At 49.3% G+C, this 19,050-nt stretch overlaps 3 protein-coding genes across 5 annotated transcripts; 2 read left to right on the forward strand and 1 right to left on the reverse strand.

Annotated features, from left to right (window-relative positions):
- The first annotated feature begins 110 nt into the window (after positions 1-110).
- LOC111080727 (uncharacterized protein CG5098) lies at positions 111-6,369 on the forward strand. 3 transcript variants are annotated; one of them, XM_041591783.1, is made up of 6 exons: positions 111-1,113; positions 1,185-1,340; positions 1,576-1,766; positions 1,836-2,269; positions 2,328-5,008; positions 5,067-6,369. In XM_041591783.1, exons 1-6 carry the CDS (start codon positions 1,042-1,044, stop codon positions 5,598-5,600), a joined length of 4,068 nt encoding a protein of 1,355 aa, XP_041447717.1. In that variant the 5' UTR covers positions 111-1,041; the 3' UTR covers positions 5,601-6,369. The 3 variants fall into 3 exon arrangements, with proteins under 3 accessions (XP_041447717.1, XP_022232213.2, XP_041447718.1); XM_022376521.2 differs by having other exon boundaries at positions 1,839-2,269; XM_041591784.1 differs by lacking the exon at positions 1,185-1,340 and having other exon boundaries at positions 112-395; positions 5,067-6,368.
- A 304-nt stretch (positions 6,370-6,673) lies between these two features.
- Positions 6,674-11,120, reverse strand: LOC111080732 (serine-rich adhesin for platelets). The gene is given in 6 exon segments (XM_041591860.1): positions 6,674-7,114; positions 7,117-7,634; positions 7,702-9,325; positions 9,537-10,501; positions 10,569-10,752; positions 11,034-11,120. Coding segments are annotated over 6 exon segments (3,819 nt in total).
- Positions 11,121-15,575: 4,455 nt separating this feature from the next.
- Positions 15,576-16,009, forward strand: LOC111080733. The gene has a single exon (XM_022376528.2). It carries the CDS (start codon positions 15,576-15,578, stop codon positions 15,807-15,809), a length of 234 nt encoding a protein of 77 aa, XP_022232220.2. The 3' UTR covers positions 15,810-16,009.
- Positions 16,010-19,050: the final 3,041 nt, after the last annotated feature.

The raw sequence follows: 19,050 nt of genomic DNA on the forward strand, positions 1-19,050 counted from the left end.
ACGACGTCGTCGGCCACACTGTAGCGCATTTAAATAGCACGTTTCAGTTTTAGTATTTTTTTAGTATGTAAGAAAAATGCAAGGTGTGTGAGCTAGAGAGGGGACAAACTCGAACGAACTACCAGAACAAGTTAGTTCGGTCACACTGTAGCGCAGATAAATTACATTTTGTTAACAATTTAAATTGTTATTGAAAATACGCGTAAACACACAAGAAAATCAATGCAGCTTCTGCTAAAATAGGCCACAGCACTCGCCGTACTGCCACCGCAATGTGTTGAGAGCAAAGTGCGTTCGGAAATGCGATTTTGCCATAGGTCCGTCCACGACCCAAAACAAGAAAAATTCGCAAACCGCCACAACGAAGTTGCAATGCGCTGCAATTGAGAATTGAGGTATTCCATACAGCATATCATATCACCAGCAAAGCCACTAACTGTGCCGCCGCATTCAATCATTGTGCTAACCGACAAACCCCAATCGCCAAATAGAACTGAAAATGGCATTTCTGAGCCCAAGCCAATTGAGAACATTCATCTGTTACAAACACCGCGTGTTTTTGGCGTAGCGTGCAAAACAACGCTGTCATCTGTCGATAACTTTATCGGCTGCCTTGTTTGTGCCCCTGTTATCGCGCAAGGACTACGAGAGCGCCTGCCGCCTCGCTCGCCGAAAACCTTTCGCCAGTGGGTGGGTGGTGTGAAAAAAGTGCGTGCAGAATTGTTTATAGGCTAAGAAAACTGGCACCAGCAGCGCCCTGCACTAATAACTATTATCGGCTAATTTGGCTCGACTTGAACAGCTACGGTTCGCCTGGCGGCTGCATAGGCAATGTGACAGGACATCCCATGCCGTATGCTTATGTAGAGAAGGCTGTGCATCCCCCTCCCTTGCGACGCGAAGTTATCAGTTATCAGGCACATTCCGCCCCGAAGGCTGGACTGCTAGATAGGTACAGGTACTGTCCATGATCTCAGGTCTTCCCTCCCGTGAGACAAGTTAGCCGAACGGACAACTTCAGTGATAGAGAGCAATAGCACAATGGCCAACAACAATCACCCGCACGGCCACCTCAGCCAGGCCGCCCAGAACCCATCATGGAACCCGCTGCAAGTAAGTAGTAACGATGCCACACGGCCATCTGGAAGTCGCAACCCTGCTGACTGAAAAATCTCAATCTCCAGATACCATCGTACATTCCACGGCAGCCGCAACTCGCGCATATGTCGAACGAGCGGCCCATGGTGCGCTCGCCCCTGGCCTGGCATGCCTCCGTGTCCGCCCAGCCACCGCCGCCGCCAGATGCGCTTTACAATTTTATGTCGGCCAATCATAAAAACGTAATTAGGAAACCGAAAGCAGAATCAGAAAACTAGACGCATGCTCAAATCTCCCGCCTAGCCATTAGAATAGATTCCTTCCTTAGCAGTATATCATCTGTTGTAATCATTATTTGCTTTCTTGTGTGTGTGTGTGTCGCCTGCTGCCACCTTGCATATCTTGTATATCTTGTGATAGTCCCTGCGAAAGGCCCAAATAGTGTTCACTGTCCTCACACACTCTCACTCTCCGCAGCTGGATCACCATCATCAAATGAATCCCTTGCTGGCGCCGCCATACTCTGGAACCTTGCCATTCGACTCCATGGACCTCTCGTTGCAGTCCGCCCGCAGCGCGGCCCAGCCGCTGGCCAAGCAGCCACAACAATCCCAGCAGCAGCCGCAGCAGCAGCAATCCCTCATGCATGCCCCGAACTATCCAACGATGTAAGAGCCATTGCCAATCATCTTAGCCCCAAAGCCCAGCTAATCTCCATCTGTTTCTTCCATTTCAAGCAGCCAAAACCTAGCGACAAATGCAACGCCAACTAGCGCACAGCTGCAACAGCAGCAAGGACACCTCGCCGCTATGGCAGCGGCCCATGCCATGCTGCAGTCGAGCAACCAGAATGCAGCATCTTCCTTAATCCTCTCCAATGGTAGCGATTGTGAATCTCTGCTACCACGGCCGCCATCCACAGCTAACCTACCAACCGGCAGCAGCAGCAGCAACCATACCAGCAGCAGCAGCAGTAACCATACCGGCAGCAACAACAATGTCCCCAGCCCGCACTATATGCAAAATCGCGACGAGAACTTTAAATTGTCGCAGCTAAAGCGCAGCTTCGAGCAGGAAGTGCTATCTTCGAAGAGCATGCAGAAGGACAAACTGTCGCCGCACAATCTCCAACATCAGCAGCAGCAATCCCAGCAGCATGCGAATAAGAAACGTGAGTTCACTTTTTTTTTTATTCAAATGCCAGCTAAACTATTTCTACTCCTGTATAGCCTCACCCTTGCGCAACTATCATCAGCAACAGCAGCAGCAGCTGCCGCCGTATAACTTAACCCCAAAATACAATGGTCCCCAAACCCCGCCAACTCCGCAGTCGCCACTGGCCGGGCCTCAGCACCAGATGCACTCTCCTACAATGGACTACAATCAGCTGCATCTGCACCACCAGCTGAATAGTGGAGTAGGTGGCAGCCACGGGGGAGGGGGCTACCAGCACATGCAGCAAGAGCAGCCGCAGCCGCAACACTTGCACTATCATAATCAGCATGTGGGCAGTCAGAGTGTTTCGGCCGCTTCTCCTCTGCATCCGCCACCGCCCCATTTAGTTAGCTCTCAGTTCCACGCCCAACAGCAGAGCACAGCCCAGCAGCAGCTGCAGCAGGCGCCATCAACGCCGCAACAGACGACACATCATTCCCGCAGCTCGCAACTGACGAATCTAGAGTCGATGGCCAAGCAGAAGACGCAGTCGGAGACGGAGAATCAAACAGTTATCACGGATCTATCCTATCGGAATGCGGCGCCTTCGTTGCCACCCGCTCCGGCGGTAGAGGTGGATAAACCAGCAGTAACAGATGCACCCGAATCACCCTACCTGACCACATCCAACGAGGAGTCGCTGGAGTCGAATAGCAACAGCAGTAACAGCCGCAAAAGGCGCAAGCGGAAGTCCAGCCTCGTCATGCGGGTCACACCCAATGAAAATGCGCCCGAGGGAGGAGGAGGAGGCGCCACCGCCAAGCAACAGCAGCCTGGAAACACGCCCAGTAATCACAGCAACACCTGCAGTCCAAAGCAGTCGCCCAAAATCGCAGGCTCCGACTTTCAACCCTTTGGCCTGCAGTCCGAGTCTCAGAATGACAAGCAGACGAAGCAGGAGAACGGACGGGGATCCTCGCCATCACCCACGGAGAACAGCAACAGCTCCACGCTCTACAACGATGAAAATCCCAAGACGAAGAAGCAGCGGCAGGCCCTGCTCCAAAGAAACCTTACGGAGCAGCAGCGCATCCACCACGAGGATGAACCGCCGATAAAGCACACTCCCCCGACCATGCCACCACCGAGTCCCCAGAGCAACAGCAGCAGCAGCAGTTCGAGCAGCTCCAGCGGCAACACGCACAGCAGCCATAGTAGTCATGCTACTAGCATGCCTAGCAACGATGTACGTAGGCCAGAGAAGCCGGAGAACGATGAAACCAATGCCACTACCGACACGCCCGCGTCGCCAGCTCTCGTGGAGCAGGGAAACATTGATGCCAGGCCGGCGGTGAGTGTGCACGAGTGCGATGAAGAAGAGGAGCCAGTGGGAGGTGCCACCAAGGAGCCAGAATCACCTCAACTGGCACCAGTTATTCCCTTGCCCCTGGAAGGTCCCGATACAGCCGGCACAGCCACTCCACCAGCTAAGGAAACACCAACTGCGGCCAACTCTGAGCACTGTACGTTTGGAGAGGTAGAGGATAAGCTGGAGGAGATGTTTGCTGGCATCGAAGAGGAGCCCGAACAGAATGGCCCACCGGAGAAGCCTGCCCATCCAGACGAAGACGCAGTGGCGCACGATTTGAGTACTCAGCTGGCTCTGGACAGTGCCCAAGTTGAGGATAAGCCTGCGGCAACGAGGACACCAGTGTCGGATTCACCTGCAGCAAATCTTCCACTCCTCATCCCCGAGGTGCGACCCGTAGCCACTAAGGCAGCGAAGAAGTCCACCATTCCCAGTCCCGTGCACAGCCCCACGCCAGAAACTCGCTCCACATCAACGCCTTTGACTGGCACCGAGGACATCAAGTCTCCTAGCATCCTAACCCCTCCCAAGGGCACGACCTCCCGCCGGCTGCCACCACGAAGGCTCTCTATGGGCATGGATGCTTCCCTGCTGCGTTTCATGATCGATGAGCCTACAGGCAAGGCCAAAAAAGCCGGTGGCCGTGGCAGAAAGCGGGCAGCACCCGAGCCAGAGCTCGACAGCGAGGATGATAACAAGCCCAGTACCTCAGCAGCAGCAGCCGCGGCGTTGGCAGTACGCCAGCAAAACGAGGTGGCTGCCGCCAAAGCAGCGATCCCCAAGGCCACAGCGACCAAGAAGAAGAACGCGGGGGGAAAGGGCAAGAAGGGGGCAGCGGTGAAGAGCAAGGCCAAGCCGAACGGAAAAAAGTCAAGCGCCGGCGGTCGCAAGCCGCCGACCACCGACGAGGACAGCACTCAGGCGCCAACGAATGGAGGTGGAGGTGTTGATCTACGGTTCAAGTCGCCCTTCATACTGATCAAACCAGACGGCAGCGTGAGCATCAAGAACACACACAGCGCCGAGGACGTCAACGAGAAGCAGACCAAGGCCAAGAAGGCGCCCCACGAGAGAAAGAGTCTGCGCGGAATGCACAGCTCCACACTGAGCAACCGCTACGATGCGGACACCACCGACTCAACCTGGATCTGTGTGTTCTGCAAGCGCGGACCGCACAAGATGGGCCTGGGCGACCTCTTCGGACCCTACCTAGTGTCCAACGACTGTGACGAGTACCGAGCAGCTCTGCAGGCGCCCGGGAGCCAGGACTTCGATGGCGTCTTCGTAAGCAAGCGCAGGCGGGAGGATATGGTTCAGCACCGACGTAACCTGCCCGCGGTGCCAGCCACGCTGGCACACATCATGCAGGGACCAAAGATCAGCATGGTAAGCAGTAATGCGGCACTTCTGACCATTTGAATTTCTAATTTCCAATCTCTTGCAGCACAAGCGGAAGCGCAAGCACACCCACGACAGCGTCTACTCCTGCAGCGATGATCTTAACGAGTCGCAGTCCTCGCAGGATCCGCTCGACTGCACCCATGAGACCAAGTTCGTCGAGACATTTCGGGGCATGTGCAAGACCTCCGAGCACGGGTACGAGGTCTGGCTGCACGAGGATTGCGCAGTGTGGACCAACGACATCCAGCTGATCGGCGCCCATGTGAACGGACTGGATGCCGCTGTGTGGGACAGCACGCGATACCATTGCGTCGTCTGCTCCCAGACGGGGGCCAGTGTGTGCTGCTTCCAGCGGTGCTGCAAGGCGACTGCCCATGTGCCCTGTGCGCGCTCCTCCAACTGGACTCTGGACGAGCAGGATCGCAAGGTCTTCTGCCAGATGCATGGGCAGTCAGAGTCACAGACGCAGTCACAGCCACAGCCACAGCCGCTGGAGGTCTTCAAAGCTGAGCCTGTGGCAGCAGCTCCGCCAGCAGTTGCCCCACCACCCAGGTTCGATGTCAATTCGCTTCCCTGAGTACGAGTTCGCGTCCGGGACTGCCTCCTGATCGCCAAGCGTTGAGCGCAGCCTCTGCCTCTGGCTTACCCCGAATCCGCTGCCCTGTCTACCGCAGCCTTCACATAGGCTTTGTAAATAAGTTTCCCGGTCCGGGGGCGTTTCGTAATCGCATTAGAAGTGTTTTGTACAAATCCGCTGTACATTTGACAAGCTTTGACGCACAGCACAGATGATATCAATCAATGCGTCTCTATGCTCTAGTTAGATTCCTTTCGCAAGTCCTTAGTTGTCTATACTTAAATTATTCTTTCGAAGTCCACAGACGCGCCAGCACTGTGTCCCCCCTTACATTAGTACCTTTTAGTTTAAATTAATTTAATGTCCCTCCCACATCATCACGTATGCCAATTGATTATTTAATTCAGTTGAATGTCCTGTCCTCCCTGCCATACGATAGCGCAGAAAATGGATACATACATACATACTTACCGACGAGTATATATGCAATTTTCACAGCATTCATTCATTTCACTGGAGTGTTGAGGTGGGCAGCAATGTAGTGTAGGGTTTAAATAGAAATGAGAGAACATTCGAAGCCCTATTCAAAATGGAAAACAATTGTAAAACAATATAATTCTAAAGTATAAATAATATTAATAATTATAATTATATTAATGGTAAGTTAATCGTATAAATAGAACCTTGTATTGTATTCATACATGCTAAGAACTGTACGTATATTGATGATAACTTTTAATTCTAAACGTATAAACAATAAAAACTTAATCTCACAAGCAACGAAAATCATTAACTGTAGATACGAGATGCACTGAAATTGGATTCTCCAAAACTGAATAGTTCCCCCCGCATTTAATCTTTAATTTTCATGGATTTTTCGTTTTATTTCTCAATAAATATGCAAAAATATACAGCCGCATACGACACGTAGACGTATAGGATAGATAGAATATGGAAGTGAACAAATGATCTCTAGATTAAGTCGTTAACTTAGCTTAGGCATAAATAGTTCATTAATTTAGCTATGCTAAGACGTAGAGCTAGTGGGGATCTCCACATCCCCGGAATCTCCTTCAGTAGCGTCGCAGGCGTCCGCGCAGCTGCTGCGTTATGTCGTTGGGCAGCCGACCCACACTGCTCTGGGGCACCTGGTAGGAGGTGCGGCCGGAATAGAAGGACCGCTCCCTGCTCTTGCCCGATCCCGATCTGGATGGATGCCTGCCGGCGGTGTTCGTCAACTGCAGCTGTTGGGCCGACACGTCACTGCGCTTCTGGGCCAACTGTAGTCCCGGAATCAAGCCATTGGACAGCGTAGGCAGCTGCACATTCAGGTGATCCACATGGCGTCCACCTATGAAGGATCCCTGCACTGAGCCAGTGGCTGTCACTGCTGCCGGCGGGGCCAGGGGAGGGAACTGTGGCAGCTGCTGCTGTTGCTGTTGGTACGGCACGAATATATTGGGTGTCAGGTAGGGCTGCTGATTGGATTGTATCGACGGACGCGATTGCTGCTGGAACTGTTGCTGTTTTGCTGCTGCTGGAAGGGATGTTGCTGCTGCTGCTGATAGGAATGTGGCTGCTGCTGATGGTAGATGTTTGGTTGGTAAATGGTTTGCTGGTGGGGCTGTTGGTACTGCTGCGTTATGTAGCTTAATTGCTGCTGAGGTTGCTGCTGACGCTGTACCTGCTGTGGCACTTGCACATGATGATGCTGCTGTTGCACCTGCTGATGTTGCTGCTGTGCAGGCTGCCTTTGCACCTGTACCTGTGCCTGCTGCTGCTGCTGTTGTTGCAGCGTTGTGGCGCCTGCAACACTGTTTTCGTTGCCCTGCCCGAACTTGGAACTGAAGAAGTCGTTCAGCGATACGTACGAGCTGCCCTGACTGGCCTTGGCTGGCGCCTGGGTTGCCAGAGAGGCGATGATGTTGCTGGCGGAGTTCGGTGCAATGCGCTGTCCCTCAGCGCGGACAATCACTATTCCGGGTGGGGTGGGCAGCTGCGGGGGGCGTGGCGGTACGGTCAGGCTGGAGATGGCTGTGGAGCGGAAAGAAAAAGAGGGAATTAAACTGTAGCCCATACTTTCACATTGAGGACTCCTCACCTGGTGCTGTGGCGGGCTTGTTGTACCCAATGCTGTTTCTGCTGCTGCTGCTGCTGCCGCTGCTAGTCCTGCTGCCAACAGAGCTGGTCTTGGCCAGTGGACGGTACGACTGGGACTGGGACTGGGCCGGAGCCGAAGCTGAACCCTTGGACTGGGCACTCTTGAAGTTCTGTAAGACGGATTCGTCAACAATGGCGCGCGTTAGCTTATCGAAGGAAAGGAAGCCAGAGGAGGGAGAGAGGCTTGAGGTGATGGATTGGGAGGAGGGTGGTGCAATGTCGCTGACTGTTTGTGTGGCGTATGCGTGTGGGATGTGTTTTTGGGTCTGCGGTGGGTTGAGTGTTGGCTGGGCGTAACCGTAGCCGGAGGCCAGCGCGGAGATTTGCTGTGTCAGCGTGGACAGGGCAGGGGAAGAGGTGGTTCTGGGTGTGGTGAAGACTCGCGCGGTGGTTGGACCCCGAGTTCGCGTGACCGGAGCCTGCGTCTTGAAGTTCGAATAGCGATTCTTTCCGCGATTCACCGATCCTGCTGCCGTGGGTCTGGGAAAGCTGCTCGTCGTCGATGTGGATGTGGCGCTGGTACTGGTGGTGGTGCTGCTACTGCTGCTGCTTCCTGTTGATCGTGTTGCCGGCGTGTAGATGCGATTCCCGCGCTGCACTTGGAACCTCTGCAGATTGCTGTGGACGCTCTCCCAGCTGGCCTTTCCGGTCTCGACCTTCGTTTCCCGATCAATGTGGCGTGCCGATAGCCTTTTGCTTGGCCCCTGCTCGGCCCCACCCCGCACATACGACAGGGAGGAAGCTGCGGTGGTGGTGGTGGTGGTTGCTTCTGTGGTAGCCGAGGCCGTGGTAGTCGGGGCCTTGGTTGTGCTCCTGGTGGCCAGCGAAAGGCGGGACAAACGCAAGCGGCTGGCTGCCAGGCGTTCCAAGTAGCTGCGGGTGGGCGTGGTGGTTCGTTGTGTGGTGGTGCTAGTCGTACTGCGCACCACCGGCAGCGGACGAACGTTGGCGCGTTTCAAAGAGGAATTACCGCGGCTCTGAGCATAGCGCCGATAGCCTCGAATCCGCTCCTGGGTGCTGCTGATCTCTGTGACCGTTTCCGTGGAGGTGAGCATTACGGGAGTGGTGCTAGTGGTGCTGGTGGTGCTTGTTGAGGTGCTGATGGGGGCGGGGCTGCTCTCTGCAAACTCATTTGTGTTGAGGACCTGTGTCTCCTCGTCGTGGGAAGTCAGCTGTACTCCAGCCAGCAGCAGCTTGGTGGCCTCCTGATGGACGCTCGTCTTCTCGGCAGCCTCGGGACTTTCCTCGACTTGGGCCAGGTCATCACTGAGGGGCAGGCTGGCGGTCAGGGCGGCTGCCTGGCCGAGGGATTCGATGGCAAAAGCAGGAGCCAGAAGTGGCGGTTCCAGCAGGTTGAGTGGCACAGCAACAGTAGTGGGCGTAGTTTCTGCTGCCGATGTGGTGGTCTCAGCCTCTACTGCTACTTCTTCTGCCTCCTCCTCCGGGGCTATCAGCAGTGCCGGACTCGCTTCCGTTGTGGTTGGGCTGGTGCTGGTGCTGGTGCTTTTGCCAAACTTGTGTTTGTGCTCAGTGGATTTGAGATCTTCGGTGGGTATCTCATTGGGCTTTTGGGTGTAATTTGTGTGTGTGTTGTGGTTGTGTGGTTTGCGGTATGTGTGGGGTGAGGCATTGTTGAAGGCGATAGTTGATAGAGTAGCGAAATATGTATAGATAGATAGATAGATGGATAGAGAGAGAAAGAGAGATAGTAAGAGATAGAAGAAACAGAGGAACAGGCTGCCAGATAGTTGCCGGATCAAAGTGGTTGCCACTTACCGTAAATCTCACTGTGCCCGGCGTCTGTTTGGGTTTGTTGTACACGTAGGCCGAGGAGCTACCCTTGGAGCCATCTCCGTGCATGGCGAATCCGCGACTGAGGAACCTAAAGGGCTGCTTGATCTTGGTCGGAGCCATTGACTGGTAGCCGGAGACGGAGGGATCCACATCGGAGGAGACCTCGTCCAGCAGGTTGTTGATGTTCGACACCAGATCCACCTGTGTGGCCTCGTCCTTGTTGCTCCGTATATGCTTCATGTAGTCAGGGGCCAGGACCTCGCTCGAGGTGGACTCTGTGTCGGCCAAGAGCTCCAGTCCAGAATTAACCCGCTCCGCAAAGTTCTTCTGCTTCTGGTAGTGATACTCCCGCGGGTACTCGGCCACAATGTGGGCATTGGTGTGGTCGAACTGGATGCCCGGATCCGAGGAGAGCTCCCCGAGGCTGTTCACATAGATGCCCTCGCCGTCGCCATCGTCAGTGGAGGCGGAGGGAGAGATGGTCTCCAGCCCTGCTGCATTAAGAGGCTCACTTTTAATAGCCTCGCCCCGTGCTGCTGCAATTTGTGGTTCCTTGGTCTGCTCCGGCTGGGTGAGTACTCCACTGGCGCTGCTCAGATCCTTGCTTAGGCTCTGGTGCTGTTGCTGCTGCTGCTGCTGCTGGGGATGAGTCTGCGGATGTGCCTGTGACTGTTGCAGGGCCTTCGATATGGTCTTCATGGGGTACTCCATCATGTGGCGGACGCGCTCCATCATCTCGTGGGTGCTGCCCACGCTATTCTCCACGTTCATCTCGTAGTACCGCTCCGAATCGTCGCAGTTCACATTACGGTACCAGTCGCATACGAAGTTCTTCTGGCTGAACAGGGTTCCGTTGGGACAGAGGAAGCCGAAGCCCTGGGGGGATCTCGCTGTGTGGGCGCAGATGCGGAACGCCTGGCAGCGGCTCTCCACGTCAGCATAGTAGCCTGCAAAGGAATGGGATCGCATTTAAACGGAGGCCTAGAGAGAGAGAGGGCCAGAGATGCCACTCACCTTCATGGCGACCCTTGCACACGAAGCTCGTCTTGGGCGGGGCACTGAGGATGGGGTAGTCCAGGCCGGGTTCGCCGGGTATCGTGTGCCGCAGATCAAACTGCTGGTCCGTGTACTCGCTGGACGTCGTGTCGGCGTCCTCGAAGTGCTCTCCGCTGCTGTGGGTCTGGCTCTGGCCCTGGCCCTGGGCGGCGGCCAGCAGCAGGAGGAGAAGCCCCGTCCACCGAGCGAAGCTCTGCATGCTGAAAGTGAAGCATGGATTAGCAGGCGCTTGCAACACCCTAAACGTTATTCATTAGGCTGATTGATAAACCATGAATAGGGGCAAACTCATTGATTAAAATGTTTGTCAAATTTGCATACGAATGAGAGCGGGCCAATGGGCAGCGGAGCCACGTAAGTGACGACCACCACGAGCCGACTAATTAGCATACGGATTGGGTCGAGGCGTGTCCGCTCTCTCACGTAACCAAACCGAGCGAATCGAGACCCAAACCAATGCCTTTTCCAGCCGGGCAGCGACTTTTGTGTGGCACTGTTGCGTGGGTCCATCAACGGTTCGAATTCGGCACCAAATGACAGCTAAGCCCGATAAATAAAACAATAAAAGGAAGCGAGAACTCAGATCTGACCCTGAAATAGCTGCCGAGATTTCCGTTTTTGCTCTAGATGTTGTGCCTCTCGGAATATCTTGAATATTTATGATCGATTTGGAATCACTTTCGATCTCAGTGCTCTGCCACTCAAGATAATATTCATCATCATTCATGTGATCGATTTGGAGTTCAGATTGGGTGCGAGTGTTGGTCTTTTCACTGGTAATCCAGCGGCTCCATCAATCACCTGGATGAGCAGACATTATTAATCACACTCGGGCCCCATTAGAATGTGACTAATTTCGAATTACCAAACGCTAATCAAATCTGAGCACCAAATATATTCGAACCGCTTCCAGTTAGGCACTTGAGCAATCAATTCTCGATGGGTTTTGCAGCGGGACGAGCATCAGCTGCCGACAGCCGCTGAGGTCATTTGATGCCATTATATTTTCCCAATGAAATGTGCTGACAGCACATGCTACAGATACATACATTTGCAGTAGGGAAATTCTATATAAATTTATACAGAGATATGAATATCTTAAACATGCGGCTAAGAGTGTCTTTAAGTAGGTGGCAGCACTATTATCTTGACCATTGCTGTTCATGCAAATTGAAGCCTGCTCAAACGAAAGACTCGGGCAACGAACTTGCCAAACGAACAGCTTCAATTGAACTGAAATATTACCCTAAATTATCTCAATGCATTGTTGTGTAAGAAAGGAAGCATCAAAACACTTGGCCAGACATCATTCACTCAATGATTGAATTCGCTGTGCTATATATAGTATGTACGAGTATGTAGTGCAGAAGCAGATCGAAGGCAATCAAAGCAAGCGAAAACCAAAGACCAAAAAAACCCTTCAAGTTTTAGAGAGCGAACCAAAGTTGGACCATTGTTCGGCTGACAAACGAATCGCCACTTAATTGTCCACCAATTTGAAATGATAACTCAATCAAACGATTTTGTGTTTACATAAGATGGATGATGTAACAATTAGAAAACCATAATTATGGCTTGGTTAATTGCAGTGCTCCGGTGGACAGTCAACGACCTTCCCGCGAGTCAACAAACTGTAAGCTTTCCAGTTCTAAATACGATTTCATAATGACTATCTAAGCGACATCTAATTGAATTTTAATGATCCACGGACAGAAGCCAGAAGAAGCGCTGGCAAAAGTGCTTCACTCGGTGGCTCCTCAATATGCAAATATCGACTGCAACTGGGGGAGGGCACAGAGATAGGGACTTGGCCAAGTGCTACACTCAGCTTTGGACAGCCCAGAGCTTCCACTTCCACTTTCAAGTTACAAAAAAAAAACCATTTACAATTCGACAGCTTCAGGGTCATTATCAAGAGCAACGCAAAACTGAAAATCATAGCCGAAAACTGAAGACCGTAGACCAAAACAACAGACAACCACAGACAACGAGGAAGCATCGTCAGAAAATGTTTTACTTCTCATTGTTTTCAATGATCCATCAAAGAAAAAATTAAAATGCCAGACAAATGATGAGCATAAGATGATGGGAGCCCGAACAAGAAGCCACACATTGGAGTGGGGAAGGAAAATTTCAGATAACAGACTTTGCATTGAAAATCGAAACCCACAAACAAAAGAGAATGGATAAGCATAAACATAAACCCATCAATGGCATTTTCAATGAGCTGAAATACACATTTTCGCTGTAATTTAAATGCGTGGATCATTATATTGTATTATGATCTCCAGCTGAGTTTGCTTTTGCTGCAAATTAATTGGCAGCACGTTTTGTTCAGCCGAACCATAAATCTTAGCCAGATATCACGAGAACGGGTTACCCCTAGTCGGGTATTTAATTATAGCAAATCGCTGGCTCTTTGGCGCCGACAAGCCCCTGACTCTCGAGTGTCATCCAGCTGAATTGATGGCTGGGATGGCGATGGGTAGAAGGATATGCTGGAGCTCGTCAGCGTTAGCTCTACCACTCAGTCATCTGAAGTGCCCGCATCTATGGAATTCGGCCTGAGTCTGGGTTCTACTTATGGTCAGATGACGCAAACGGAGTGCGTAACACGAGCTGAGAGTGAGCCACTTCAAAGAGTGCTCAGCGTTCTGGGGAGATCCGCGAACCCTCATTCTGTATCCGCTTATATATATCGATTGGAGAGCTTTGGTTATTGGTTTTGTAAACATATCTCATTGGCGGATTTACAAAACAATCATTAAGTATTCCTACATCGAAGAATCTCAAAAAGTTTAAACTATTTTGGGAAAATGTTCTCAAAAGTGAATGTTAAATGTAAAGACTTTCAATCTTCTTAGTTTTCTGTATTAATACTCCTTTCCTATTAACTTTGTTAACGATTCTACAATTGTAGGATCTAAGGATCAATGTTCCCATTGATCTAAGTGACTTTGAAATGAGCATTGTTTTTTTGTACTATTTCATGTTGGTAACCATTCCCAGAATACTTCCCATATTACTCATCCCAAATCCCACAACTAATTACCAAAATTATTCATATTTTCTTTGCAATATTTTAGCGGTCAAATCTTCAAATAAGTATCTCCATAAAAATAAAAATTTGTTGTTTCTAAATATCTTCTAGATCGCGGCCACTTAAGCAGATGATTCAGTGTCTGCTCGTATGATTGTGGGGGTGTCAGCATGGGAATTTGTTTTATTAATCGCCATTCGCTAGACGATTATTCAGGGTACTCTGCAGGGAGTCACAGTTTTACCTTATTTATTTCCGAGCAAACTATTCCAAATGGACAAGCTTTTATTTATTTTTCGTAATTTGGCACAGCTATCGGATCTTTTCGTTTATTTGATAGCACAGAAATAATTTTAGTATTTAACTTCACAAAACACAGAACTGAAGTCAGGCTAAAGCATTATCCTGTCGGTCGGTCGGGATAATATCCTTTACTCGAAATGGGGCTTAAGGAGCCGGCTACTGAGCGGAGCGGAGCCAGGGTAAACTGAACCGTTCGAGGCGCGATCTTGAACTGAACCCAAACATTCAAAGATAATCGAAATATTTTGGCCGCAAAAGAGTTCGAAGAGCGACAGCGCCAGACCAAGACCCAGACCCAGACATTCAGACTCGGCCAGTCAGAGCCAGATACCCCGAAATACACGCTGAAGAAGATACGTATACGAAAAGCAGAGACCAGACCCGATCGATTGCGTATGATGTTGCTGCGGTACCACCGGTAAACCGGTGACAACCTGCTGCTGCTGCCGATGATGATGATGAAGATGATGCTGCTGCTGCTGCCAGCCTACATAACAGTAACAGTTGGAATTCATAAAAAATACTGAAAAAAAACAACAAAAGAAAGGCACAAAACCACTGTCAACTGTCTTCCTTAGGGGCGTGTGTGCGAATGGAAAATTAAATCACAGTGAATACTCCATAGAAAGCAATATGAATGAGGCACTTTGCCAGCATAAATATGTATAAAATTAATCTACTAAAGTTATTGATTTTGTGTACGTCTGAAAGATATCCATCTCAGAAAACAGAGTAGAAAACTCCCACTGTATGAGAGCTGCGCTCAGCGAAAGGATAACTAGATTGGGACTCTGATATAATTTAACATACGCTTAGCAGTCACTCCTCCTCCTACAGCTGTGGTGGTAGTCCGCCTTCAGAGTGTTTTCACTGTACCCAAAAAATTGACTTTCGTTTTCATTTCGGGTTCGGTTTCAGTTTCGGTTTTCACACGGCTAAAGTGGCAGAAAAATTCGGCAGATCGGGTTGAAGCTCTTTAGATTCCTTGCATACGTATGCGACATAGTTGACTGAGTAATCTTGGCCGTGGCCAAGATCGGCGCGTATAGAACTGGAAGTAGGGGAACTGGGACTTCCGCATATAAAGCAAAGACCAAGTTTGAGTATCGTGTGACCCAAATCTGAAATTTTAATTAAACAAAAGCTCGATCAATTAACATTAAGCGCTGCTTAGCAGCTGCACTTGAAGCGCTTCTTGGCCAAATGATTGATGGATAGAGCAGCGTTGGCGGTGTCATGTGAGCGTGGATCATCGGATCCGTGGATCCAGCAATTTGCAGATCCACGCATATCAAATGCGCTGCTGTGCTGTGCCTTCTATAAATTGGATTTTGAGCGCCATCCAACAAGCGGACGGACAAGCTGAAAAATTGTTCGCTGTGGAATCTGCCCCTGATCCGCTTTAGTTTGCATTTTTTTTGCTTTTGCGCTAAACGTGTCGAACATGTGGCCAAATATTTGCCATGGCTGCGACTCGACCGTGTTTACAAGCCCCGCCGATTCGGGCCTGGCCAGCAACTGTGGCAACAACGGAATGGGGTCAGCCAGCTTTCAGTGCCACTGCCACCAGCCTATAAAAGTGCAACGCGACCGATTGCATCACCAGTTGATTGCGAGCAGAAATGATTCCCTGGACACTTGTTGCACTTGCGGCGGCTCTCAGCGCTGCCCTGCTGCTGCCCCAGCCCTCGTGGGCCAGTCCCCTCGAGAACGACACCACGGACAGGCCCCACATCAACTACCCGGCCCTCTTCAAGGCGTTCCTCGACATGGGGAATGCCATCTTCGGTACCTGGACCCCTGAGGGCTTCACGGACGAGTTCAACTTGCTGCAACGGGACATGCTTTATGGATAGGCGGCTCCTCTATCTCTCTTTATTTCTATAAAGATGTTGCATAAGTGTAGCATGCTGCATCCATAAATATACCCAGAAACAGAAAGAGGTGTGGGGGCTAGAGACAACATTATAATTATGCACGCTTCCCTTTTGGCCAAATCACCCATCATAACCACCACGTTTGCTATTGGCCACACCCTTGTAAAGGGCACTAATACTTTTCCTAGCTGTTTGCCAAGTATTTAATAAATAAACTAAAACTATGTGCAAAATCTCACAGATTTCGTTTTTCTGTGCTTCTCTCTCTATACGCCTTCGGCGTCTTTCACATATTTAAATACTATATACAAAACAAAGGAATAATTGTTTGGTTAAGTCAAAAGAACATTTGAATAGAAGGTAAGCCAAAGCTTCTTATCAAACTTAAAATTTCAGGAAAGAAGAATCAAAACGATTTCATCACAAGAGTATTTGCCCACTCGGTGCCAGTATCTTTTTTGCATGCGAGAGTATATTCGTATATGAATTTTTGTTGTCTTCAACTCATCCGTTGGCTGTGTGTTATCTCCGAACATGACACTTCATATGTTTCTTTCATTGGCAAATTAGTTATTTCTTGACAAATCCGCTGAGGCAAAGACAAAAAGTTAATAAATCGATAGATAAAGTAGAAGCAGACACACAGGGCTGCCTGCCATTCGACATTGTCGGGCATCGATCAATTTGACTAATCATATTTATAGACGCACATTCACATTCACAATCCCCAATCCCATTGGATCTTATGCAAAACAACTCCTAAAAAAAAAAAATAATCATCATCATTATGCAAGCCGAAAATCCGAAAAGCCAAAAAGCAGTCAAGCACTTGTCCGTGCGAATCAATTGATTGAATCCATGGATTGATGAACAGCCTGCTGACTTGAATAGGATTGGATAGGGGCTGGGGTGCTGGTGGGGAGGCAATCAATATAATCATCTAGACAAATTCTTTCATTTCGATTTCAATTATTTGGCATAATAAATGAAGCAAACAATTTGTCTGCGGCTCGCTCCCAAGTGTTTCCCTTTGTGCCGCTTTGGCTCAAGTGTTTTTCCTCCATAAATTAAGTAATCCAATTGTTGGAGCCATTCATCATGCTCCACTATATATACAATCTATCATAAAAGTTTCTTTATATAAATATCTATTCAGATTTGGCTATTTCACCTGCGGCCCATGCGGGCTCTGCTCTTCGCGTTTGTAGAAGCGCCAAAATGTTTACTTCCTGCACGTGTCATATAAATTATCGAGTTGCCGTCTCATCATTTGGCTCCGGCCTTTAATTGTCGGTTATCGTGCATGTCAAGTAAAGATGTGCCAGCAAACTATTATTAAAACTAAATTTGCCAACTCAGGGCCCAAGAACGTGATATACTTCTGTGACTGAGCAAACTTTAACCGGAATAACCCGAACATACATTTGCTTGCTCACGTGCCATCTAACACTAGAATTTCCCCCTTAATCCGTCTTTAATTGAATGCAAAACCGATCCCCCAAGCTCAAAGGAAGAGGCCAATTCAATCATTGAGCCAGTGATGATCAAACCAAGACTTTAATTTGATTACGAGTTGGGGAACATACTTGTACATACATAAATCGAATATATTTGCTCGCAACGGAACAGTGGAAGAGTGGAACAGTGGAGCGGTAATCATCATTAGTTGGCTTCAATCATTTGTTTCCCGCTTAAACACTGTTAAGCTTAACATACAAATTAGCCAGCAAAATTCCCACAGAGATGGGCAGCGCCATGCTTGAAGACGGATGGGCGTTTGCTTCTAAATGCATGTCAAACATCACATTACTCAAAATGAAATGTTTTCAGAAAGTATTTGAATAAATCAAAATTAACACACTTTAAGATACACACCTGGAAATGTTATAATCAAGCGATGCGAACATAAGAAGCTGAAGAAATACCGGGTTTCACTTTCATTCGCCATCACAAATTCCCACCCAAAATTCCCCAATATCGCTTTCAATTTATATAAATTTGTTAAAAATTATATAAGTAAATGCTTGATTAGAGGCAAGCATTTCTAAATCTAAATTACTTGCATTGATTCGCTTAATTACCAGAGCCCAAAATACCTACGAGGCTCTGTGAATCAGGCGGAGTTCCATTTCCGTAGCCGCAAGAAAATTCCGACAAAAAAAAACAAAATCAAAATTCAAATCAAACGCCTATTACATCACATCAACACACACTCGTAAATGCAGATTCGAAGATGCCGGGGCCCCGGCGTCTGACAAACACATGTTAATTTCCACTCATCTTTGGTCGGTCATCTTCCCGCGTATCTTGTTTCCCCTTTGGGGACCCCATTCCATTCCATTTCTTTCTACGGACCGCTCCGCTCCGCTGCTCATATTATTGATTTCTTTTGGCAAGCCAGATTTCATAATCACACGGCGCTGCTGGCTGCTGGCTGCCACTACCGATGCCGGATTATTATCAGCGCCATAAATTAATCAGAGGCACGGAGGAGCACAGCGCAGGTCGCCCATCATGTCCCATCCCGCAAGAAATGCATATGCAAATAGGTAATGGGGAATGGGAATGGGTCTGGACAGTAACCCTTTGATTTTACCGGGCAGGGAGCTGAACTTGGGGCAGGTTGTGTGTGTTGTGTGCAAGCGAGGCATTAATTTAATTTTATGTATTTATTATGCATTTTGTGTTTTCCTTTTTGTTTTAATCGTGCGATTGCCTCAAACTAGCCAAATGCCAGCGGAGAAAGTGGGAAGCCTGCAGACGCACCCAACCCAACCCACAACACTCGTACTTATACATATCTCCCAATGCAGAACCGATGGAGAACCCCCTCCCTCCATCCATCCAGCATCCACTCCATTTAGTTTTCCGCAATTTACCAAAATTTTGCATAAGTATCTGTCATCGCGATTAGTCAGAGCTTCAGCTGTCGGTATATTATAATCTGATTTGATTTGGGTATTTAAAACGTTTACAGTTTTTGATTCGGGATTGCGAAATGGTTTTCCGCTTTTGCCAAATTAACAATCGTTTATGTATTTTACATGTTTATACTCGTTTCGTCGCCCTCTCGCCAGCATTTTGATTGTGAATTTAGAAAATACTCGTATATTTGGCACTAATTTTTATGATATTTTATATAAGATACCTACCTATTTGGGATTTCTGGCGACGCTGTTTAGGCATATTATACCGCCTATCCCGACAAATATTTTCAGCG

Source organism: Drosophila obscura, unplaced genomic scaffold (assembly GCF_018151105.1).
Source record: "Drosophila obscura isolate BZ-5 IFL unplaced genomic scaffold, ASM1815110v1 contig_151, whole genome shotgun sequence".
NCBI lineage: Eukaryota > Metazoa > Arthropoda > Insecta > Diptera > Drosophilidae > Drosophila > Drosophila obscura.